The following is a 26,232-nucleotide window of genomic DNA, read 5'->3' as shown; positions in this document are numbered from 1 at the left end:
AGATCTAACCCTCTTTGAAAAACCAAAAAAGCGCAATAGGTCATCAGAGGCAAGAATGTTATATAAAAAAACAAACCAAATGGGGGTTTTTTTCTTTCCAGTAAAACCTCATTAAAGGGCTATCAATAGATTCTATTCAAAATAAACCAAAACACAGCGTACTATGCCTAAAAAGTCACTCTCTCTCCCACATGGACTTATGTAAGCGGAAAGGCATGTTTAACTTAAATCAGTGTTGTTGCTCATGTCGAGCGCTATCAGTCAGTTTGGTCATAACTTTCGCTGTAAAAAAGAAAACAAAGGTGAATTACACTAACTACACTTACCTCCCAAGTTGTCTTTTTATCAGCAAACAAGTGTTTGTGTTTTAACTTTTCCGTGGATTAAAAATACTTGAGCTCTCAGATAAGGGGAATTCTCTTAGGGAATATGTTTGGGAGAAAATGAGCAAAATTCCTTTGCTAAATTTTCTTAAACAACCGTCATCAATCTTGTGGAGCTGCTGCTTTTTATTCGAAGGTGAGCTGCCACCAGTCTGAAAAAACACAACGTTTTTCCATCGTCCTCTGAAGTGATGGAGCTGACCCTTGAAAAGTTTATACTGATAAAGCCATGCAGTTCAATTAGTCTCTCAGATAGAGTGCATGCCACAGGGAGCAAGTCATGGAAAAGTCTTGAGTTTAACTAGGTGCACTCTCTCTTTTACGCTGTCTGTCAGTCCATCTCCACCTCACTCCCCATGCGTGCACACAGAGTAGGCTGCCGTGTGCATGCTCTGACACACTAAGACGCATCGACCGCTCTGTGCACACACATCCCTCAATGCTGAGGTAATTTGTATTAGTAGAACAGCCCATAACTGTGGGTAAAAGAAACAAATGACATATGCAAAGATTTACACTACTTTAAAAGGCTGCGTTGGAGGACTTGAGATGTATATCATCAGTACCTGAATGACGTCTGATATATGACTAACAAGAATCCTACTGAAGAACAATTTAACATAAGTAAAAAGATTTTAAGCTCTGAAGAGAGAGAGATTTAATGTGCACAAAGGCAGTTATCTATGGAAACATATCTGTTCATATCTGAACATTGTTTGAATTTAAAGAAATTTAGGCCACTGCAAAGGCTGCATATCTTGAAAGAAAGCCTGATCCAGCTTCAACCAAGAGCCTGAAATGATTAAACTTCTGAGTGTACTCTGTACTTTCCCTGTTTAATGCTAACCAGTTTTAATGTTTAAAGGAATTGTGTTTTGATTAGTGAAATCAAAACACAGGTTTTTTTTTTATGTTTTCCGTTGGTTATTTCTGCATAACTGTTTACTTTTCAAATGATCTGTTCTTACCCTTTGTCGCCTGTGACTGCTGCTTTGTTAATGATGCACTGACCTCTCAATGCGTTATGATGAGGACTTGTACAATAGATAATGAGCAAAATGTTTAAATATGCATTGCATGCTTTTCTATAAAATAGTTGAAGCAGCTCACCCTGGGCAAGCAGCAATAAAAAGCATTTCAGACCTTTTTATTAATTAAACCATAATACTGCTGAAATTATATATGATGAATAAGCGTAAAATGCATAAAACCATACTGTGCACAAAAAGTACTTAAGTACTTCTTTGCTGGATTTTTCTCTATTGTCAACTACTTTCTTTTTGCACAACCTACGACTTCAAAGGTGCAAACTAGTTCGACTGCTGCTAAAAATATAAGAAATGTGTCAGTGAAAGTCACTATCAGCTTGCGAAATCTACGCTGCGTTCTCTATGAGGGCTCTCCTTGGCAAAACCTGCTCCACATGGCACAGGTCTGCGGTTTTGAGACCGTCATTTTCCTTAATGAAGCTATCCTGTGCAAACAGCACCCCCCGTCGACTCCTGTCTGTAAAGACAGGTGAGAGGTAGCAAGTTGAGAGGTCGGCTTCAGCTAGCTAAACGTTATGGCTGATGCTGCAAGTTTCTGTTTTAATAGTAAGTAAATGCTTTCGTATAAAGCGAAGCTGCCTCGGCTCCGTAATTAGAGCAGCAAATACTTCACGAAACAAAGCGGGTGCGAGGCAGTTTCAGCCGGTGTTCTACCGGCGCCAGCTCTCGTGTTCTGGCGGAGCTCCTCTTGCTAATGTTTGCTAGTTAGCTAGCTGCTAGTATGTCGCAACCCAGCGTTTGGACTTACCGGAGCTAACGTGACTAGCACACCCGCACCGATCGTTGATTGTGAAGGATAAGCACGAAAGGTGGGTATGTTTAAATTGTATGTGTTTCACAAAACTCGATGCATTAGCCATCACCATTGAAAGTCTAGTAGTTTACCTTAAGGTAGCTTCTCGTTTAATAAATGTAGCAGTTAGCGTGTACGTTGGGAGATGAGCTGTTCTGTAGCCAAGTGATTTTAAAGGCAGTTTGTGGAAAGGCAAAGTGGTGCTTGTATGGTTACCCCTTCCTCATAATGTGTTCACCGTAATAGAGCACACACTGTCAGAATGTAAACATTAGCGTCTCCATTAGCCAATCCATTTGACTGCAGTATCTCCTCGTGGTTTATTGCATTAAAGGCTGCTGCTAGGTCAATATTTACGTAGCAACATTATTATTTACAGATAAAATATGGCACAATTCTTAGCTTAAACTTAAATCTAGGCTAATCGAGGCTTTCTTTCTGGCTAAAGTCCTCCTTCCTTACTCGCCCCACCCTGGTATAGTGGAAAAAGTATGGTACGATCGATGGTCCATTAGCTACTTTTATTGTTGCTTTAAAGGTGGCGTAAGTTGCTGTCAGTTGCCCTTGTATGATATTAGTTAAAAGATATCGTAGTTTGGAAACACAGGTACCCAAAGTAACTGCATATCAGTTTCCTTTTCAGGCAGCCTTAGGGGTTAATAAATTTCTATAATTTCAAAACAAACCAGCATATAGATTTTATCTGAGGCGATTGAGCTTTCCCCTTATCTAAAATAAAGACTTGCTTAACATGAGATTGTTATAGTTATTGATAACACTGCTCTACAAAAAACTCTTTTTTGTTTGCTATTGGGCACCTCACACCTGCTTTTTATCTGTTTTTTTGTTCTTGTTTTTTACACTGATTTCAGAAGTACAACCAACTTGCGTCAGGTTTTTGAGATACACATCACTTTTGAATATCAATATAGCAACACAATATCTGGAATTTCAAGCATTTCCCCTACAAAATAGTTTTAATGTGTGTATTCTGATAATAAACCAAAACACAACACCAGACAAAGACGCTAAAGCAAATTCCTGTCAATTTAGCTCAAAATTAAACATGTTAAACAATGTTTAATACATTTGCTTTTGCGCTTGACTTAGCAAGAACCAACAGTAGTCACCCATTATGCTAGGATTGAATTTTCCCTGATATCATTTTATTCTTGATGAAGACTTTCTTCCATGCTCATCGCTGATTTGGTGGGGGGAAAAGTCGAGATGAGAACGTAAGAAGTGCATCTAAAGTGAAGTTCTGCAGTCATTAGCTGAAATGCCTTTAGCATGTTATCCATAAGCTGAGCACAATTCTGTGATTTCCAAGAAAATTCTGGACAACCTGCACGAAGGCTTCCCATGCCGCTGATCCATTTGGCTTCTGAACTCATTGTCAAGCATCATTTCACCGATTTCAGGACCAACACAAACACCTTCCTTAATTTTGGCTACATTTTTCTTGGGACCAGACTTAGGCAGCTCCTTATTCAAAGTCCTTTGTCCAATATATCCACTATCCATTCTCTGCACAAGCCCAAACCATCTCAGCCTCGCCTTTCTAACTTTCTCTCAAATCCGCTCGACCAGAGTTGTGATTAAACAGATTTATACTTCAGCCTGAATAGTTTAGTTTGTGTGGAAGCAACTCTGTTTTCTTTGATTACCTGTTTGGAAAGCGCTTTTGTAGCCTTGCATTTTTAATTTATTTTCAGTTGTTGTTTTGGGTTTTTTTTGCATGTACAAAATAGTGCAATTAATTAATTAATTTACAATGTGGCATAATGTTGCAAGCTGCTTGCCACACCTCTTAAATGTGGTGCCAAAGAAAGATGGGAAGGACAGGAGCCAAGTGGGCACAAAATAAGAGAAGCGAGCAGGACTACTTAATATGTCTTCCTCACCTGCGTGCAGGAAGTATGCTTGCAAAGAATGTGGAAGTTGATTGACAAAAAATGGTTTTGTCACTAAAGTTTAGACCAGATTTTCCATCACATCCTCTTTGACAACAGCCACCAGCTTCCTCTATTAAGCCTTCTATAGTCAATTGTGTTTTTCCAGGAGCTTTTGTCACATTTCTGATACAACAAATGTATCCTGTGTATTGATTTTATGTTTATTATCTTCCCTCGCTGCTTTCTTTTTCTGCCCTTAGAATGAATATTTTGGTCCAAATTTTGTGTGTGTGTGTGTGTGTGTGTGTGTGTGTGTGTGTGTGTGTGTGTGTGTGTGTTTGGGGAAATTATTTCAGGATCATTACTATGGTGATTAAATAAATGTTAAACCAACCAAGTAGACGGGAATAAATCAAACTCACAAGCAATGCTGGCCCTGGAGTATGAAAACAAGTTTCCCTGGATGTCTTGCACAAATAGTGTTACCAGGCCTCATGTGTATATGCCAAGCAGGAAAAAAACATGTTTATATAACAATTTAATTTTCATAATTCCACTCAGTTCTCACATCACTGGCTCCAGGTGTGTCAGGCCTTTTTACTGCATGTATGAATAGCCTTGTCTAGTTGTTTCAGCAGCCACCCAAGGGTGTGTGTTTTATTTGTGTGTGTGTGTGTGTGTGTGAGTGGAAAGGGACGTAGCCTAATTGTGGCAATTGTGCTGAGCAAGCTTGTTGTCCTCAGCCCTCTCATGCTTCACATTTTCCGTTGTTAAAACCAGCAACCCTTAAACCCTAAATGCCAACATAATCATGCACAAACACTCTTGGATTGCTTAAATGCAACTTCTGCCACTTTGATTGGTGCCATGAGACCTGCTGTGTCATGATGCCGCAGAAGGTGTCAACAAGGGCAGGATGATGAAAGTGTTGGGGAAGGTAGTCTGAACCAGAAGCCTGTACAGTCATAACAGTAATTGAGGTGTAAGGTGAGAGCTGAAGTTCACGTAAGAGAGGAAAACACCTGCAGGAGAAAATTGCTCCCAGTAGCACGAGCTCGGAGATGCCAGTGTCAGCAAGGGACTTGCTGTGCCTCTCCGTTTAAACCTTTCATCTTCTTAATAGTAATTGACCAGCTTTAGGGCTTAACTGTAAAACTAGTAAGTCTTACAGATTATAAGGGTTTCCACGCCCTTCTCTGTAATGTACACAAATCATTTGGCATGGCTTTTTCTCATCGAGCATCAAATCAGGTTTGCCAAGCATGCAAAGGTGCATTACATCAAAATATTTGACACTTAGGTTACTTGCTTACGTGCGGTTTTAGTAGGTTAAAAACTACTAATACAGGAAGGTGTGTAATGTCTCAACTTGCCCAACTTCAATAGGCTTGTTTGAGATGAGCAAGGCTTGCGTGGAGATGATCACAAGCGATCCCTTGGAATGTTTTCTGGTTAGATTTCTGTCTAGTGACTCAGTCTGAAATCATGCAGATATCAGTAAAGATAACCTCACAGTATCTAGGTGACTGTACCCTGTATTGCTTTCCACCAAAACCTCGGGGTGTGGTGGAAAATGACAGGCTCCGTCTGATCAGCAATACAAAAACATTTCTAACTCCTTTCGTTAAATTAGTCAGACTTGTTTATGTTATCTTCTTTGCAGTCTGATAGTTTTCGTCTACAGAATAAATATTATAAATGTAATTATTTTTTTATTTATTGGCACAAAAGCTTTTTTTCAGTAAAGTAAAATAGCTTTTCCTTATATACCCAAATTCAGCACGTGTTAGAAGAAAAAATGTATCTTTTTAAAAATTGCACCAAGTGAAGTGCATAAAATAGTCTTTCCCTTCATTCATTGTACCTGATCTGAATAAAACTAATAGCAAAGTGCTTGACAGCTGTGAGATCCCTCTGTATTTCCCCAGTAGTGTTTTACATACGGCACTGGTATTTCCACTTTAGAAAAATAATTGTGTGCACCCTGCCATGGAGTGTATATGGTCTTCCCACAGCTACACAAGACACTTTCAATCAAAAGATGGCCAGCATCTTTTGACCAGTATGTTAAACCTTTCCCTGAAGCCATCGTTATGCTCCGTGTTTGGTTGACCCTTGCATCTTTGCCCAAATGCGACTGCGTTGGTGATTTCACTGCATCATTGCTCACTTTTATGGAAGTCCGAGCTGAACAGTGATTTTCTTGACCTGCCTGCAGTTTGTGCTTTGTTTTCAGGTGGCTGAATAAGTTACCTGTGTGGTTTTGCGGTGCAGACACAACTCTACAGCACTCTTTGCATATAATTTGTTCCTGGTTAGCATCACTTGACCTAAATTTGCAATATTTCCGAACAGCAAATGACGATTCAATTCAAGGGAAAAGCTCTTTACCTCCTGCCGTGCCACACATTTGAATTTGGTTATGTATCTCTTTTAACGCACTTTTACTAAGCCCGTCTAGTCCAGGAAACCTGAAGCTGCACAGTGCAGGGAACAGCTGTGATTGGCTCATGGAGGCATGTTAATCTAGCGACCACTTGATTTGCTTTTACTTTCTATTGGCAGAGCATACATTTTCAGTGGCACTCAATCATGTTCCTTTAATTGTGAGAAGCCAGCATCATGATTGAGATTAACATTTTATTAATTGCACAGCCCTACTGTTAAGATACGCATGGACTGTGTTAGGGCTGTTCGATATAACGATATATATATCGGATGACGATATAAAAACGTCTATCATTTCATTTTACGCTATCGTTTGTTTCGTGGTGTCGCAAAATAAACTGTTTACGGCAATATTTTTTCATCGTTTTGATGGTCACTGTAGTGGCTATATTAATTTCTTAAAGTTCTCTCTTTCTCTTATATTTAATATAACCACACTATGGACGGATAAGCGCCTGTTTTTATGCGTTGTGGTTAGCAACAACGACGGTAACAGCATCCCGTGTCCGCTTGTATATGTTCCACATAAACCTTTCACAATAAAGCTCAAGATCCTGTTGAGACTTTTCAAAATAAACGGAATAACGTGAAAGAGCAGATTATTTACAGATGAGAATTAAAAAAGAGCCGCCAGGTGCTAAAAAATAAACCTTAGACTCAAACGTTAGAACGGGCTTTTCCCCGCAGCACGCTGTGTAATAAATACAAAGAAAACGGCGGCCGTTACAACTTATGTCTAAAAATGTATCGTTTCATGCATCGGTTAAAACACTCGACTCCAGCCACATGACGCGCAGCTGGAAACACTTCCCGCAAGACGAGCTGCCCGAGATTCACAGAATTTACAGAAAATGTTACATTTTTGTGATTTATATCGTTATCAGGACGATAGAATTTCTTATATTGGGATATGAGATTTTGGTCATATCGCACAGCCCTAGACTGTACAAGATTGTATCGCTTCTACTTTGCTGGTGTTTTTTTTTTTTTTTTTTTTTTTTTTACATTTTTTGATGCATTTACAACAAAACAATAGGCAGACAGCTAGTGCCAGCTACTCTGAAAAAATAGAAAGCACACTGTTTTGAGGCTTGATATCTTGTTGTTTATCTCCTGAAAAAAAAAAAAATGCAGAGACCTTAGATCACTGTGTAGAATTTCTTTTCAGCCCAGCTGTTTTGTAAATGTAATCTCTGCATCTCTGTCTGCAAGATAAGGAGAATGAGCCTCACAAGTCACAACAATATGTAAACTATATACTTAAGGAATGGCATGACACAGTGTTGCTCCTCCACTATGACTGCCTGACAGATCAATAATGAACTCTTGTTTTGTGTTTAGTATCAGAAGGGATAGTACCAGCTTGGCCATGACATTTATTTTTAGCAGCAAACTGGTATAATGCTTGCTTTCATCGTGATCACACTGGCTGTGTGACTAGATCACCCTAGAAACTTTTGTAAGACAGGTTTAGTTCATCTTAAATTAACCAACTATTTTGTATTTGATTGATCAAAAGACATTGGTCTACACTTTGTCGTTTTTTTCGAAAGGTGATTTTTTTTTTTCATAAATATTGAATTTTTATGTCAATGCCTTGTGCAATAACAGGTGTTTAACATTTTTCAGGCTAATTCAGCCTTTTCCCAGGCTTTGGTGGAACCATACTAAGAAATACATGGAGGTCTCCAGTCTTGGTACTAATGCTGCATTCAGTGGACACGGGGAATCCACTCTTATCTCTCCCCAGGGAAAAAAATCAAACAAACAAGCCTTATTAGCTCATCTGTTTCTTCAGTTAAGTGATGGGGGTTGTTATTCATAAAATGGCTAAAAAGCAAACCAGGAGGCAGCCAAGAAATTACATAAATCAGTTAAATCCAATGAGATTCCTGATTAGATTTTCCAACCTTCCACTTCTGATGTGCCATTAATGCAGCATAAGAAGGGGTGTAATCAGGAAAACTAAGTGAAAACACCTGTGTGAAAGTTTGCGAAGCACAAATTAACATTCAACTTTCAATTACCATTGGAAGTTGAAATGTTTACCTCTCATATCTCTGAAAAGACAAGGGCTGAATTAAGTCCCTTTTACCTTGTGTTAGAGTGATGCGATTGTTCTTGAGCGTTTTGTTGTGATTTGACACCATTACAAAGTACATACAGCATCAGGTTTCAGTTTTGTTTGCAACCATGTCAATGACAGTTTGTACGTGGGCTTATAATGACTTCAAAGGATAATTTTCCTAACACAATAAAATGTAAGTGTGGTTTATCAAATTTTCCATTGGTTCATTATCATGTAATGTTTTAATGCTTCTTGGTAGCAGGGTTAGTGGGTCAAAGGTTCATTAGCGGCCTACAAATGTTCTCCTCGTGCCTGCATGGGCTCTCACCGGGTACTCCAACTTCCCCTGACAATCCAAAGACAATGGTGAATGATTGTGTGTCTTTCTTTGGAAGCCATGCAGCAGACTGGAGAGCTATCTATGGTGTACCCCACCTCTTGTCTTATGGTAACTAGGATAGGTTCTACCCACACTCCTGACCCCACCTACACCTGAGACCCTGAATCTGATAAGCAGAGGAAAAACTTTACAATACAATAAAGTTTAAGTGTGGTTCAACCAATTTTTCCACGAGTTTATCACCTTGTGATGTTTTTAGTGCAGTCAGTGGCTCAAAGGTTCAATAACAGCCGAAGTTTATGGTGTAGTTGTTTTTGTCATTTCCATTGTGAAGTTTTTAGTCTTGCTTTTTTTAACTACCGCTTCATAAAAGCACATTTTAAAAAATGTGTATATCTCATGAATAATAACCACTACCTGGAAATTACACAAATGAGTAAGTCTCTGTGTCCCAGTCTTTCACCATACTGAATCCATTCTTCCAGTTTGGAAGTACATGTACAGTATTGTGGAAAATTTGCAGCCACTTGTCATTTCTTGATAGTTTGTTTCCAAGTAACCAGTCCTCCTTGTAATTTCTAAAGTAGTCAGATGTGGCAAAAGTACAGACATTCTGTACTTATGTGGAAATACAGATATTAGTATTAAAATATACTCTAGTAAAAGCTGAAGTACTTATTCAACGAGTGAAAAGGTATAAGTTCTGAAATGTACTCAAAGCAAGAAAGTAAAAAGTAGCTCTCTGGGAGGATATTCTACCATCTATCTTTGTGCAAAGTTAACTGAACCTTGTGCTATATTAATACAATAATAAAATAATATTGGTAGATGAAACTTTATTTCAGTCTAAATTTTAATTCTACTGAATGCACTCAGTTTGAATCAGTTATGTAGAATATGAACAAACAATTGGAGAAAATAAAGAAATTCCTCTGTTTTCTGTTGCTTACAGAACAGAGGATGACTTTACCTTTAAACTGAAAAATGAGTACAGTTGGGGGTTAAAGTGGGATTCAACGCGTGGGGTTGTAGTGGCTCAATGTGGGGAAATGAGTAATAACTCTTAATGGTACAGGCTGTGATTAGGTGATCTGGGCCACTGCAGCTCTGAGGTTTACTCGTCTTTGTGGATTTGCACAACTGAATTCAACAAGATATAAGCACATGTCTCATGAGTTGTCTTGGCATCCTCTGTGATGACAGTATATTGTGCATGTTATTTTTATACTAGGCTGTATAAGGTTGGTATGAAGGTGGAATTGAGTGAATGAATCTAAGATTCATCAGCTTAACTTCAAATTCAACTGTGCTACACTTGATGTAATCGAATTCTCACCTTGAGCACCACAGCCACTGTGCACTAGTCACACACAGTTCTTTTTCTAACTTCGCTCGGTGTTTCACTATGGGAATCGCCTCGGCGTGACCAACTACGGAAGCTCCAATGACACCACGTCTGTCTATGACAGACCTGTCGAGCCGTGCTCAGGGCTCCGCCCCCTCGTACTAACACGGCCGACCAGCTCCTCCTAACTCATTCTCGCTTTCTTCCCGTGAGAAACTACTTTGAGCTCCCTCAGCGCATCCAGGCTAACTTGATTAGCTGCTTAACAGTTCTCAGGCGTCCCGTGTAGGAGTACGTCGCCGAACGCAGTTTTTCCGGTTCCAGTTTGGATCGTGCTGAGTAAGTCCTTCGAAAGAAGTGTACTTAGAGTTGCACTGTGGAACAGCAACCGCGTCAGGCGAGCTGTCCCAGCGGTTCCTGGTTTTAGTTAGCGAGGTAGCCGACGTTGTGTGACTCGGGCTAACGCGTTACGGCGAGCTGTTCGTTCAGTGTCCGGCTAGCATTAACTTGTTAGCAGGCCACGAACCACATTAGCGTCTCACTAGCATTAGCTTGTTGGTCGACGTAGGGTTCGGTTAGCATTAAGTTGCTAACGATATTGGCTAGCGGAGTGCAGCCAACGTGTCACGACGAGCTGACTCCCGCCGCGACTAGATCGGATTTAACACCCGCTGCTAGTCCTAGCTACTTACGGGCTAACGTGTCGAGACGAGCCTGGTGTAGCCTAGTCTCACCCCTTTCCGCTAACCATGTCTATGGCTCCTACTCCCGCCAAAAGGTCGGAGCCGAAGGCTAAAGAGGCTGCATCCCGCCCGTGCCCCGCATCATGCGGTGCCACCATCTCGGGCAGGGACCCTCATCCAATGTGCATCGTCTGTATGGGTGCCAAGCATGCTCAGGCTTCACTGGCGGACCCTCAGGGATGCCCACACTGTGCTTTGATGCCAGAGAAAGTCCTGGAAAGGAGGCTGAGAGTAGCAGTAATGAACAGTCAGGACCCCTGCCTGTCGGCTGCTACTGCTACGAGCGATATCCGTCATCCGCGAGCCTCCACAAGCTGGGCGGACATGATGGAAGAAGAGTCCCCGCTCATGCCCCCATCGTTCGAGGACCTCCTCGATCAAAACGTGGGCGAGCCGGGTGGCGAGGACGCGGAGGGCGATGCCGACTCCGACCTCCTCGACCTGGAGGACATGGATGAGGAACAGGAGGATGACTCTACCTTTCCTCCCCAGTAGTCCAGGCCACCGAGTGGGGCTGAAGTTGCACCCCTGGTGGACAGCAATTTGTACGAGGTCTGTAAACGGGCTGCTGCCAAGCTAGGCATCCCATGGCCAGCCGCCCAGGATGCCGAAGGGGCAGAACGTGACTTGTATGACGGCAAGAGGCTCCCACCAGCCTTGCCGCCATCAAAGCAGCTTCTGCCAGCAGTCCCAGCCTGCATGAAAGAAATGAGTCGCTATTGGTCAAGCCCTTTTAAAAGCAAGCTTCCGACCAAGGGCTGCTCTAAGCTTGAGATCCAGGGGATGGGTGAACTGGGGCTGACTGAACCCCCAGCAGTGGAGCCTTCAGTGGCGTATCACCTTCACCCTAACCGCAGGGCAATCTCAGCTTCTTCTAGCATTTCTTTGCCCAACAAGATAGATCGCCTCATGGCATCTATTTATCAAAGGACATACAAATATGCTGCACAGTCAGTGTGCTCGCTTAATGCAGTCACACTGCTATCAGCATATCAGGCAGAAATTCTGGAAGACATGGGCCGTCAGCTTGACTCGGGTTGCCCGAACCCAGCCCTCTGGGATGAAATCTGCGTGGTTAATGATCTCATTCTTCGCTCCTCCAGGGGAGCAGTCCAAGGGTGTGGTCGCGTTATGGGCCTTGCAGTCTCGGGTGAGAGAGCCTTGTGGCTAAACCTGTCAGGCCTGCTCAGAAGGCTGAGGTCATGGATGCAGCCTATGACCCAACCAAGGGTCTCTTTGGCCCAGCCCTGGAGAGAATGAGAGAAGCAAGCACCCGCAGAAAGCAGGAGGGTGAAGCATTCAATCTCTGCTTACCCAGAAAACCTAACTCTCAGCCCCAGCAGGTGCCAAGAGCTGGCTTTGCAGCAACAGCAGCAGCTGCGAGAGGGAGACAGAGTGGGGTCAGAATGCAGAGAGGAGCAGGAGGCCAGCAGGGTGCCCACCAGGCCAAGGTAGAGAACCGAAGACCTTGGGGCAAGCATTCCTTTGCAGCAGTTGCTGCAAAGAACAAGCCGTCACACCCCGGAGAGGGGAAAAAGAAGCGGTCAGCCTAGCACACCTGCAGCATTCTGTGTCACCCCTCTTTTCTTCCCCAAAGAGAAGGAAGGTGTTAGAAGGGGTAACCAAATCACTCCAAAGTTCAGGGTCTCCGGAAGTTTCCAGTTCACCAGGAGCACCCTCTCAGTCTCCTCCTCCAGTTCAGGGAGGACAGACTTGTGGACAAATGGCGCAGTGTCACCAAACACTTCTAAACACTCTGTCTGTGTCACCAAGCACTGCCCAGAGTCACCAGACACTTCACTGTGGTTTGGGGGTAACAAAAGAAATAAAACGTGCATTTCTGCAGCCAGGCAGTTTGCCAAGGGCAGAATGTCCCCCCAGTTTCAAAATAAAAACAAAAGAAAATCACTGCAATTTGTCTTTGTTCCCAGCGGGGGGAGCTCACGCTCTTCCCGAGGGGGAGAGCCCCAACTCCTTCCGGGAGACAGGGGTGACGTCACGCTACCGCTTCTTCAGAGGCCCGCTCGCAGAGCGGCTGGAGCGGTGGCGCGCATGCGCAGTTCATCCCTGGGTCTTGTCAACCATTTCCCATGGTTACAGACTACAGTTTGCGGCAAAACCACCGAGATTCGGCGGAGTGTTAGCTTCTGTGGCCAGTCGCGATTCAGCGAATGTGCTGGAGGAGGAAATATCCTCCCTGTTACACAAACAGGCGATCGGAGCGGTTCCGAGCGAAGAAGCTCAGCAGGGCTTTTACTCCCGCTATTTCCTCATCCCGAAAAAGGACGGAACGTCGCTCCGTCCTATTCTGGATCTGCGTGTGTTAAACAAGCATTTGAGAAAGTACACGTTCAGAATGCTCACACACAAGATGCTTTGTCGCTCAATTCACACAGGCGATTGGTTTGTTACAATCGACCTATCAGACGCATATTTTTACATCGCCATTTATCCTCCACACAGGAAATATCTCAGGTTCGCTTATCAGAGCGTAGCGTACGAGTTTCAAACTATCCCATTCGGGCTATCCTTAGCTCCGAGGGTGTTCAGCAAATGTGTGGAGGCAGCGCTGTCTCCGTTAAGGAACAGCGGCATCAGAATATTTTCTTACATAGACGATTATCTAATATGCTCACGATCGCGCGAGCAGGCGATCAAAGACTCCGAGGTGGTGGTGAATCACCTCACGGAGCTTGGGTTCACTATCAACCTGGAAAAGAGCCACTTGGAACCCGCACAGTTTACAGAGTATCTGGGGCTCAGAATAGACTCCATCTCTTATCGTATCGCACTTTCAGAGCGGAGGATCGCATCCTTCACTCACTGTCTTTCCCGTTTTCAGCTGGGGAAAGTCGTGCGGTTCCGACTCTGTCTCCGCCTCCTCGGCCTCATGGCCTCGGTGATATCGGTGGTACACTTGGGGCTGCTTATGATGAGAGATTTTCAGCGGTGGGTCGCTTCTCTGCAGCTGTGCCCTCGCCGACATCTCAGTCGTGGTGTAAAAATAACGCAGCCGTGTATTGCGGCTCTCCGGCCCTGGAGGAGCCCGACAGCTCTCGCGGCGGGGGTACCGCTCGGGGCAGTATCATCCAGGGTGACGCTGACCACAGATGCATCCCTGTCAGGTTGGGGTGCAACTATGATGGGCAGAGCAGTGAATGGCGTTTGGTCACAGAGACTCACTCTGAATCACATAAATGTGCTGGAGCTCCGCGCGGTGCTCCTAGCCTTACGGCATTTTCTGCCGTATCTCCGGGGTCAACATGTTTTAGTGAAAACAGACAACTCCACTGTAGTTGCTTATATCAACCGCCAGGGCGGCACCCGTTCCCGGCAGCTACACAGGTTAGCCAGGGAAATAATTATGTGGAGCAGCACTCGGCTCCTCTCCCTTCGGGCAACTCACATGCCAGGAATTCTGAACAGGGGGGCGGACCTCCTGTCCAGAGGAAATCCACTGTTCGGAGAATGGAGGCTTCACCCACAGGTGGTGGAGCAGATTTGGCAGAGATACGGCCGGGCTGCCGTAGATCTCTTCGCCTCGCGAGAAAACACACAGTGCCCCCTGTTTTTCTCCCTGTCAGACGCACACGCGCCACTGGGCGTGGATGCGCTGGCCCATCCTTGGCCAAAAACTCTGCTGTATGCTTTCCCTCCCCTCAGCCTGATCTCCCCAACACTGATCAGAGTGAGGGATCAGGGGCTGTCTCTGATTTTAATAGCTCCACGGTGGCCATCCAAACACTGGATAGCAGAAATCATCCAGCTTCTGGTGGACGAGCCATGGCCACTCCCCATCCGCAGGGACCTTCTGTCTCAGGCGCGTGGGGAGATATACCATCCCCATCCAGACCAGGTTGCTCTCTGGGCCTGGCCCGTGAAAGGTGGAATTTGAAGGCAGCAGGCATGCCTCCGAAGGTTATTGAAACCATTCAGAATGCCAGAGCCTCCTCCACCCGTTCCATTTACAGCAGTAAATGGCGTGTTTTTGAAGAGTGGTGCCATGAAAAGCAGATTATCCCTTTTCAGTGTTCAGTGGTGGAGCTGTTGTGTTTTCTTCAAGACTTGCTGGACAAAAGGAAAGCTTTTTCCACTATAAAGGTCTATTTAGCAGCTATTTCAGCCTGCCACGTGGGGTTTGGTGATAAACCTGCTGGGCAGCACCCCCTTGTAGGTCGCTTCATGAGAGGAGCGCGTCGAACGCTCCCAGTTTCTAGACCACTGGTCCCTTTATGGGATCTGTCAGTCGTTTTAGACGCCCTCTCCCACCACCCCTTTGAGCCTATTGGGGCAGTGGGGTTGAAGTTTCTCTCTCTTAAAACCACTCTGCTGTTGGCTCTAACCACAGCCAAGCGAGTTAGTGAATTACAGGCTCTGTCTATTCACCCCTCTTGTCTACAGTTGGCCCCGGGACTCACTAAAGCACTCCTGAGGCCTAACCCAGCCTTTGTCCCTAAAGTGTTGGAAACATCATACAGGTGCCCTACAGTAGAGCTCCTAGCTTTTCACCCCCCTCCATTCTCTTCCGAGAGGGAGCAGAGGCTGAACACTTTGTGCCCTGTCCGGGCCTTGGGGACTTATGTTGACAGAACAGCTGGATTCAGGAAGTCGGATCAGCTGTTTGTTTCCTGGGCCTCCCCTCACAAGGGCAGGCCCGTATCACGCCAGAGACTAGCTCATTGGATTGTAGAGGCCTTAGCTCTGGCTTATAGCTGTAAGGGCTTGCAGGCCCCCCCGGGACTCCGAGCACACTCCACTAGGGGTGTGGCCACATCCTGGGCGTTGTTCAGAGGTGTATCAGTCCAGGATATTTGTGCGGCAGCAAGCTGGGCTACGCCGCACACGTTTGTCCGGTTTTATCGGCTGGATGTTGCACAGTCATCCCTGGCTCAGACGGTGCTGGATTCTGGTGCCTCAGGTTCGACCTGAGATCCTGGAGTAGCACTGGAGAGTAGCTTCAGGAGCTGGCGCAATCCGGGAGTGGGCCATATCTCCCATAGTGAAACACCGAGCGAAGTTAGAAAAAGAACGTTGGGTTACTTAACGTAATCCCTGGTTCTTTGATAACAGAGTGAGGTGTTTCACCAACACTTCCCTCCTTGCTTAGGCACGGAAAGAAATCTGCTTGGAATGAGTTAGGAGGAGCTGGTCGGCCGTGTTAGTACGAGGGGGCGGAGCCCTGAGCACGGCTCGACAGGTCTGTCATAGACAGACGTGGTGTCATTGGAGCTTCCGTAGTTGGTCACGCCGAGGCGATTCCCATAGTGAAACACCTCACTCTGTTATCAAAGAACCAGGGATTACGTTAAGTAACCCAACGTTCTTTGCTTTAAATCCATCACAGTACGGCAAATCTAAATTGTTTATGCTGCACTAAGCTGCAGAGTATTTTCATGCCGCTTTTGAATAACACAAACTTGGCATACCTCAGTTTGTTTTGCAGAACGCTTCACAATATGAAAAGTCATTGCTTCACATATACAGATAACATCTGACATAAAAAAATCAGGACTTGCATGTAAGCTTTCAAGTTCCAGTTGATCAAATATCATGAGCAGTTATTACCTTTAAATAGAATTCTCTCTTCTTCCTCTCCGGTCCCGTCTTTCTCTATCTTGAGTGGTTTTAGTTCTCATTCTCTCCCCTGTGAAATATAGCAGCTGTAGCTTTTAAGGTAGAAGGCATATTGTGACAAACTGCACAGAAACAATTTGTGGGTTTGCTGATGTTTGTTGAGGTGATAGAAATTTTGCATTTTTTTACCTGCCACGTAAAAAAAGGTATTCCCTTTATACTCACTCCTCTTTCTTAGAGCTAGCTAAATACTGAAGTACCACAACTGCAAATTATGGACATCTGCACTTGTTCCAGGCCCACTTTAACCCCTAACTATGGCACACCGTTTTGCCTCTTTGATCCCTTTTTATGCAATGTCGCCTGGTGATTAATATACAAATAGGACTGGCTTTCATGTGTTGTTTAGGCTCAAATCAGTTTGCTGTTTGAAGACCTGCAGTGACGTGAAATAATAACTCCCCTTAAATGTTAAACCAAAAACCAGGAGCCTGTTTTGAAAATGTAAGGAGTAGAAAGTAAAGATATTTGTTTAAAAATGTAGGGAGTAAAAGTAAAAAGTTGTCAGAAAAATAACTACTCAATTACAGAAAATTCTAAGTAAGTATTTGTACTCATTACTTCTAACCTTTAAAAGTAGTCTTTAGGTTCTTTACTTTATACACTGGCTACCTTTTCACTCATTTCATTCCATTCTATTCCTTGGTAGACCAGTTAACACTAACTTATAAAATAATTCAAGCATAAAAAAGGTCCCTAATGCAAGGGATGAAGAAACAAGTAAAAGTGGAGTGTAACACAATTTTTGGGCCATTTTCTCCAGCTAGCGGTCAGCGCAGCACATGTTGCTTTCTATGTGAAAGGGGCTTAAGTACGCTTGGGCAAGATGCGGAACCCTAAATTGCCCCATCGGAGTAGGAATGTTAGATAGAAAGGCACATAGCTGTAGGAAAAAAGTGCTTGTGTGAATTGAATAAGGCATGTTGTATAAAGCGTTTTGAATGCTAGAGTAGAAAAGAGCAGAAAAGTACAATATATGAACCAGTCCATCCACTGTTTGCCCCATCAGAAATGGTCTCAGTGGACTGAACCAAAGATCACTAGCAATCACTGGAAAAATCGGTGGCAATCAATCTTATAGCACCTTCGTTCAAATAGTCATCAGTTTGGAGGTTAAGGAGAGAGGTACAACAGCAAGCAGCTACAGCAATCTGTTAAACATGGTGGAGGCTTTGTCATGATTTGGGTATGTTGACAAAACTGATGGGATTATGAACACTGAAAAGGACTGTCAGGTTTTCCATCATCCATCATACAGTACCATCTGGAAAGCATCTGACTAGCAATAGCTTCATTATTAAGCGTGACAGTGATCCTAAGCACACACCCAATGCAGTAAAAACATACCTAGCATTCCTAATCAGTTGAGACTTTCAATGTAAGAGTATCATTTTCCAGGCTTTTTTGCTTTCAGTGTCTTAACACTCCATATATTGCCATATTGATTGCATCCAAGTTCCTGTTACAATATTTAAATTCTTCTGTTCTGTTCCTGATTATACTTGAGTGATAGTTTAAGATCTTCATTCAACAAAGCCATTTTATTAAGAATAACAGAAAGTTTCTCCAGCAGTACATTCAGTGAATAATTCCAAAACCACAACAAAACGTGATTTAGTGACTGTGCACCCACAATCTGTCACCCACAGACCAAAAGGTTCCCCCCATTTACATTCCACCCTAGGAATGTCTGCCCTGGATTTTCCACTGTTTGTGGGTAAATATATTAAAAGAGCAACAGAACTGCAATCTTTGCTTTTGGCGAGACCGCTAAAAACCACATTTGTTTCATATTATCAATGTTCTTCTTCTTAGCTTCTTTCCATAGCAGAGATCCAAGTCTGGAATACAGTGACTGTCATCATCCACCCACTTAATAAAACAGTGTTTCTTTAAAACTGTTATGTTTATTCTGTATGGACTTGTACTCAGCTAATCTTGTCTTGTTCATCTCTTGCAGATGGCTGTGTCAGTGCGGGGCCTGTACTTTGTGGTGACCCTGTTTTTGGGTAGTTTCTTCGGGAGCGTCTTCATGCTGGGGCCAGTTTTACCCCTCATGTTGTTGTCTCCTGCTTGGTACCGCTGGCTCAGTGATCGAATTGTGGCTACCTGGCTCACCCTACCTGTGGTGCGTACACCAGCTTACCCTTTTCTTAACCTACTTGTGTGCGACAGATGGTCTTAAGTTACCTGTGCATAGGCTGATGAAAATATGCCTTTTCTCTTAATTTGTCAAAACTATACTTCATTTATTCCAATTATGCCTGAGAACAAGGCAAAGGTCTTGTGTATCATGACTGCAACAATTGATGATCGTATACCTGCTCGTTATCAGATGAAACACAAGGTGGTGCCATGTAAAATCACCTGTGATTGGTTATATGACCATGAACAATGGCAATAATATCCAACCAGTACCAGTATCTTATTATCTTCTCATTCTTTTGGCTCTTTTACCTCTTCCTAGTTCCGCCTCCTCCCTTTCTATGATTTTCCTGTCATCATCCTTGACCACCTTCCTATCTGTCACCCTCGCTTCCCTTTCGGTTCTTTTATGCTCCCTCCATCCTTGTCTCTCTTTTCTAGTCCTTGCTGGAGCTAGTATTTGGAGTGAAGGTGGTAATAACAGGTGATGGTTTCATTCCCGGAGAGCGGAGCGTGATCATCATGAACCACCGTACCCGCCTGGACTGGATGTTCCTTTGGTGTTGTCTGCTCAGGTACAGCTACCTTCGTCTGGAAAAGATCTGCCTCAAGGCTGCGCTTAAGGCTGTTCCTGGCTTTGGTGGGTATACAGTGGGTGCCTTGCCCTTTCCTACACACAAAGACACTCGTGTACACTTACACAAACTATAATGTAATATATGCTGAAAGAGGAGATAAAACCATTAAGACTGACTTGGCTGAATGTAAATATAAAAGAGGAACATTATGATGTAAAGTTAGAGCACTAATGTGTTATACAAGTTCAGCTCCTACTTTAAGATGTTAGCCAGTTTACCTTGATAAGCAGACATGTGACAACTTAATATTTGCTTTGCAGGTTGGGCAATGCAGGTTGCCTGCTTTGTCTTCATTCAACGTCGTTGGGAGGAGGACAAGAAGCATTTGGAGAACATGCTGGACTACTTTTGTGACATCAGAGAGCCCTTACAGTTGCTGCTCTTCCCAGAAGGCACCGACCTTACCGGTGAAGTGTAAACCTTGCAGTGTTTAATTCATTCATGGGGCAGTCTGTCCATATTTCAGTTATTACTCTGAAAATGTGTTACCCACCAGTCGGCTTCCAGAGCTCAGCGTAGCGCTCCACCTGTTGCATGCCTTTGCGCTCGACACTGTTATGCAAACACAATTTCAGAGTGATAAGACATATCTAAATCTCTTGTCACTGCCATTTCTGCAAGAATGCTCTGATCTCTCGGTCTAAGCAAGAGTGACACTTGTGCCTAAAGGCCCTTCAGATCCCATTTGAGCCAGTCAAAGTCCTGAGTAGCATTACTGGGAGAAGCTTAACTCCCATTTACATATCATGATGTCATGTTGAGCTGAATGTAGTTACATCATAATTAGCCAGTAGGGTCTAAGTATTACTTTACAGTTGGTGTTATGTTTGCACCCTTGCGAGTGTGTTTGCAAGTAAGCCTCTTAGACTTCAAGGCTTGATTTGACGCAAGAAACAAGGGGATATATACACGGTATGTTGACTTCTTACGTGGAAGTTCATTAGTCCCACACTGCTTATCCTAGAGGCATACAGACTAAAGGATCAAGGTCAGAGCAAACTTTTTAATAAAGCTTTTAAAACTGAATTGAATAAGAGACTGTGTAGGAATGACAAACAGCTTTGTTTAAGAGAACAGGTGTGATCAACAGAGCTGTCTGTTGTCTGAGTACTCTGTCTGAATTTGCTTCTTGTTGCATAATATAACTTATGAGTCATGATATAGTTTACATGTTCCAGCAACAAGTTCCCGAGGAATGTTTGGCTAATAAATAGTCACCTTTCCTGTGTTTATGCCCCCCCATGGATTTTTATAAATGGATAAATGTTTATCTTTAGTGGGTGTATTAATGAATCTAATCATATCCCGTAACCCATGTTGTTATTGTTACTTCTATTTTTATAATAGTACACTGGAATTTTTTGATTATGTATCCCCATGAGTTCGGCTGTTGTTATTATTAAGGCTATCTAATATGCAACAGTTAATCTTGTCCATGGTATTTTGGTTTGACAGTATAAATTTCATCGTAAAGTCAAAATGAATACATACAGCTAATACTCCTAGCATCTTAAAACAATTCTTGGTTTATTTACCTTATTTTTTGTGCCTACATAAAGGTTTATGCACTCTTCTTAAAGCAGTCATATGATACAAACTTAGAGTCTTGATTGCATCCCAGTAAAAACATTTATCCTGGAGAGAATGAGTAACATGATATGTTTTTACAGAGTTTTTACTCAAGTTTTATGGTGTGTGTCTTCTGCAGAAAATACAAGGGCAAAGAGCGACGCGTTTGCTGCACAGAACAGCCTGCCGAAGTTTGAGTATGTTCTTCATCCCCGCACCACAGGATTCACCTTCATTGTGGACCGACTACGAAAAGGTCAGCTTTGAAGGACATTAACAGCTTCTGAAATCATCTACATTAAACACGTGACCGATTTACTTGTAATAGACACGTTAAGGATAGTTGGCAGCCAGACAGTGTAATGCGTTCACATGAAAATAACCAGGACACAAAGCCTGTCATGAGGACGGAAATATTTTATCTCTAAAACCAACTGAAAATGACACGCTGCTACGATGACTGTACTTATTCCACTGACGCTGTTCATACAAGGAGGGATTATACCTGTTATTCTTCAGAGTCTCAGACATATGCTTCATCCCAATGCCAGTCATTACAGCTACCCGATATTATCATATTTCTGTGTGAGCTCAACCTGGCAGTCTTCCAAAGGTCTTAAATACCATCTCTGGTCCTGCTGTCCCACCCCCCCACCCCCCCACCAACCCTGCATGCTCAGCAGTGACACAGACTCTCCAAGCAGGTGTTGTGAAACACTGTGATATCGTCAGACTAAGCCAATTTTCATCTCCCTTTCTTTATGCCACTGACTGACATACTCATGCTGATCATGTTCTCCCTGTCCATATCCACTGTGCCCCTCTAAGCTCTATTTTTACTGTGAGAGCAGGCGCTTGCGGGTGTCATCCTGTGCTTTTGGTAATCTATTTTGTTCCCCCTGTGTATACAAGGGCACTGTAGATCAGTGATGACGGTAGTTTTAAAACGGCGAGTTACTGGATAATTGGAGGTGTCTGAGTAACGGGGCCAGTGAACTAGTGTGGTTTTGTAAGAGAGATAATAATTCTCCCTGCAGTGGCTTGTCTTCATGTCTAAAAGATTTACTGTTTGTGGTTCTGGATCGGAAGTAGAGTTTTTCACACTTCTAAATGAATTTGCTTTCATCTTTTTAAAATAGTAAGTCGTGTTATTCTCCCATTCATCATTTTAAATTGTACTTGTTTTTTACTTTTTTCCTAGGTGATAATTTGGATGCCGTCCATGACATTACAGTCGCCTACCCTAAGAACATCCCACAGACGGAACGCCACCTCATATCCGGCCATTTCCCACGTGAGATCCATTTCCATGTCCGGCGCTATCCAGTGTCTGCACTTCCCACCTCTTCCTCTGACTTAGAATCTTGGTGTCGGGAGCGCTGGGCTGAAAAGGAGGTCCGGTTACGGGACTTTTACTCAGGGCAGCCCCGCGCCTTTGACAGGGATGGCATTGCACGAGTACCACCCTGTAAGTCAGAGCTGCGAGTTACTCTGATCAAAGCGGCCTCGCTGCTGTATTGGAGCAGCTTCATTGCTCTGTGTTTCACTGGCCTGTGGCTCTGGGCTCCTTTCAGGCTTTACTTCCTGATCATGGTTGGAGTGTACATAGCTCAGCACAAGCGCTTTGGAGGGCTTGAGATGCTGGAGATGGCCTGCCATCGATACTGGAAGTCGATGTCTGCTGACGTCAGTGAGAACAATAAATTGCTAGATGGAAAAATGAAGTGAGGAAATACAGTTGCGAATGAACAATGACGTGTTACCACCTGTACTCAGCAAAGACTGAGGACTCATTTGTCTACACTTGTTCAGTCCAGTGAGCTAAAGGATCCCATGGTGGGACCTAGTGCTCCATGCCTTAGAAGGACAAAAATAAGTGCACCCACGATGGTATGCATGGCTTCAGTGGAAAGAGCTTTCTGGGGGGGGGGGGAAGGAATGTTAACCATATTAAACTGTGTTGGGTTTAGGGAATTCATCGTAAATGATGTATCACTTGCCCTTTCTGTGACTTTTCTTGTGTAATCACTGTTATTTAGCTTGCCGTCTGTCCATTTTTATCCGTTTCATGTAGTAGGTGTTTATCATGGTTTGTTGTTTGGGACCTCGGTATGGACCTGTGTCAGAAAATACTGCTGTTGGTATTTGTCATACTTGTTAGATATTCATATTTTTGAAATGTATTTTATTGTATGCTGTAATAATTTTTTTAAATCATGAATGGAGCAGAGCCATAGTACAGAACGTGTATGTATGATGATTTGACTTCTGCTAATATTCACATTAGCAGTATAAGCTGGATTGTTTAAATCAATCAGCTTCTGTTAGAAGTGTTCAGCAAGGGGAAAAAAAGGACAGATGTAATTCCCAGAGAGTTATTAAGGCACATATGAGTAAAACTGTTTACGTTTAGTGGGTATAATTACCCTTTTAGCCTATATGGTGGTTTCACTGTATATGTCTCAATTGCTCAAGTCAATATGACAATGCAGCTTTTCCATGTAAACCCAGCAGTGAGAAAAGCAAATGTCAACTTTAAAAACAAAAAGCAATCAAAAGCAAGTAGTCTGTCATGTGAGGAAGCGGTAGATCTACATGTCAGTGGCAGGGTTGCCTGTAGCTATATTGAGGCAGCACTTGTATTATTATCAAAATTAAAGATCTGACTGATAAGTCTGGCTTACTGTAGAAGCAGATGGGCTTTGTGCCCTTTCTGGGGATGAAGAGACACCTTGTAGAGACGGGATGTGTGTGGTGCTGGGGTGGAAGAATGTCCTGTTGGGACAACGTTACCCCTCAATGTGCAGGGTGGCACAGAGAACCAGACTTGGAGTGGAAAACTGGCCCTGAACTCAACCTAATCCAAAAAAGCCCTGTAATGCCCACCACTGCTGGTATCCCTCTCCAGAGGACTGGCATTGATGCGCCGGCTAAACTCAATTAGCAAATGACAGCTGAGAAAGCGACTCCAGTTGTGCCAAAAAAGGAGTGAAATTGAAAGAAGATTGAAGCAGTTCTTCAGCTGCATGTTTCACCTCTTGTTCTCTTTGCCTTTGCTCTCTGTTCAAACTCAATTACATTTTTACTTGAGTGAGTAAAGAAGCTTTTTGTGTTTGGAGGTCTACAGCAGTTTCTGTAACACTGTGAAATGTGTGATCTAGCTGACGACTTCAATCCACTTTTGAAGTACTAATTGTCTGGCACACAACAGAGTCGACAATGGGGTCTTTTTTTGTTTTGTTTGGTTTATGCAAATCCGAAGCTCCTCGAGTTTATGTCAAAAGGGGCTGTTTCTAGTCACTGTGATATAGTTTTGTTAACAACTCGATCATCAGCATGTTTGTTTACCAAATATGGTACTATATAACTGTTTTGTTTTTTCAAACCACTTAAAACTCCCAAACCAGCTGGAAATCTGTCTCTTTCACCTGTGCCGTTTTGTGTTGCTCATTTTTACATTTACTTGTCGATGCTGGACCTCTTTAAAAATCACTGTCCTCAGGTAAACGCAGTGGACACTGTTATGAGTCAGTCTTTTAAATGAAGAGATATATATCTAAATAAATATGCTGTATCGACTCACTGATGTCTCCCGTCATCTTTTGTTTTTTTGACTCCCAACTTAAGTAGTAACGGCGCTTTTGGTGCCCCAGTGTCATGTGATCGGCAGTTTCATTCATTGCATTTTTTTTCCACTGCAGTCCTTTAATCTTGCATGTCCTGTAACAACTACTGTATTGCAGTGGATGACTCAACAAGACCTTGAATGCTCATGTTGCACAACACTAAGGATGGAAGACCGTCCTGCCTTGTGTGTTTTGTGCGCATACACAAACACTCATATACATGTCACAAATATACATGTCACACACATTCTAGTCTACCATAGACAACCAAAAAGGTCAGGCGCTTTGAAGGTGAAGTGCAGTCGCCATAGTAACTAATGTTGACTCCCTTGTCTCCTGGCAACAGTATGTGGAGTGATGTCAGTGGAAAGCATGCCATTTTCTCCCAGTGACAGAATGATGTCACTCCTTTTGTGTGTGTGAAGAGAGAGCTGGAAAGAAAAGTTTATTTCTATATTATACATATCTGCTCTCCTGTGGGCACGGGAGAGCGGGCAGACACATCCAGTCGAATTAAAGACAAAAAGTGAGGACATACTAAATTAGCTGTCCGCAGATGATGAATCATTGGACAATTACAGATGCATTTATCCACCCACTTTTTCTCTTGCCCCACCCCCTCACCCCTCGCTTTTCCACCTCTTCATCTGAATGTATCTTCGTCTGTATCTGAATATAACTTCAAAATTGCCCTGATGGGTTTGACAGTGGGTGGAAGGAAGATGGATGATTCGCATAGGCTATCATCTACCTTTTTTCTCTCAATTAGATTAGCTTCCAAAAGTCGGACTCTTTTATTAGAACAGTACTTTGATGGATATGTAGGAGGCATCTGGGGTCAAAGTTTTCAGGAAACTCAGTATCCCAAATTTCTCCCCTAGAGCACTTGTACAAATAGAAATACAGCCATCTTACATAAAGATTGTCACATCTAGACTATCTAGTTGCATGCAGGCTAATAGGATCAAGACAGTGTAATTATCCTTATCTAGCCGGATAGCTTTTTCAATAACGACTGCAGCAGACAATCCAGAGGTTAGGCACAGCCGAAGTCACTGAATTATAAAGTAGCACTGTGACTTCTCTGGAGCTAGGAGTCTCACTTTTGCCTCTGGTTCTATCCAGCTTTTAAATGGGTGTAAATAGCTGTGGAAACCATAAAGCCTCGCACATCCATCAAAAAATGGAGAACAAGCAACTACGATGGGTACGAAAATAGCCGTGATCAGAAAAGTATATTGTGTTCAGCTAACTTAATATTTGTTTGAGCTGGGTTTAGTGCATTGTGCCTGCAGGAGTGACTGCAGAAAAGCAGACCTGTTGTTGATTCCACCACAGTGACACAGACCATTACAGACACACCAACAAAGAAGCCCTCCTACAGGAGCTGAGCTATAAATAACTCTACAGCGGAGATGCAATATTAGTGGGTGGATCAGAAGTTAGTCGTCACTTCCTATTTATAAAGCAAATGCAGTCAAATTTTACATCGTGGGTGATTCATACTGAGTGGTGAATAGCTGGGATTAAAATGGGACTTGTTTCGATGTGGTCCA

The 26,232-nt window shown here is 43.2% G+C and overlaps 1 protein-coding gene and 1 pseudogene across 1 annotated transcript; both read left to right on the top strand.

Moving 5' to 3' along the window:
* Nucleotides 1-1,902: 1,902 nt before the first annotated feature.
* On the top strand, nt 1,903-24,547 carry lclat1 (lysocardiolipin acyltransferase 1). The gene is made up of 6 exons (XM_085342798.1): nt 1,903-2,241; nt 18,659-18,826; nt 19,285-19,483; nt 19,742-19,888; nt 21,190-21,306; nt 22,252-24,547. Exons 2-6 carry the CDS (start codon nt 18,659-18,661, stop codon nt 22,776-22,778), a joined length of 1,158 nt encoding a protein of 385 aa, XP_085198924.1. The 5' UTR covers nt 1,903-2,241; the 3' UTR covers nt 22,779-24,547.
* Nucleotides 11,071-12,519, top strand: LOC146612310 (uncharacterized; annotated as a pseudogene).
* Nucleotides 24,548-26,232: the final 1,685 nt, after the last annotated feature.

This window comes from Diplotaxodon limnothrissa, linkage group LG19 (genome assembly GCF_057381915.1).
Source record: "Diplotaxodon limnothrissa isolate DT_005_m linkage group LG19, D_limnothrissa_male_GT1.1, whole genome shotgun sequence".
In the NCBI taxonomy this organism is placed as follows: domain Eukaryota; kingdom Metazoa; phylum Chordata; class Actinopteri; order Cichliformes; family Cichlidae; genus Diplotaxodon; species Diplotaxodon limnothrissa.
This window is presented reverse-complemented; position numbering and strand designations above follow the sequence as displayed.

Coding starts and splice junctions, on each gene's coding strand:
- lclat1 (XM_085342798.1), top strand. CDS start 18,659: ATGGCTGTGTCAGTGCGGGGCCTGTACTTTGTGGTGACCCTGTTTTTG. Junction 18,827..19,284: donor CCTGGCTCACCCTACCTGTG/GTGCGTACACCA, acceptor TCTCTTTTCTAG/TCCTTGCTGGAGCTAGTATT. Junction 21,307..22,251: donor TGTGGACCGACTACGAAAAG/GTCAGCTTTGAA, acceptor CTTTTTTCCTAG/GTGATAATTTGGATGCCGTC.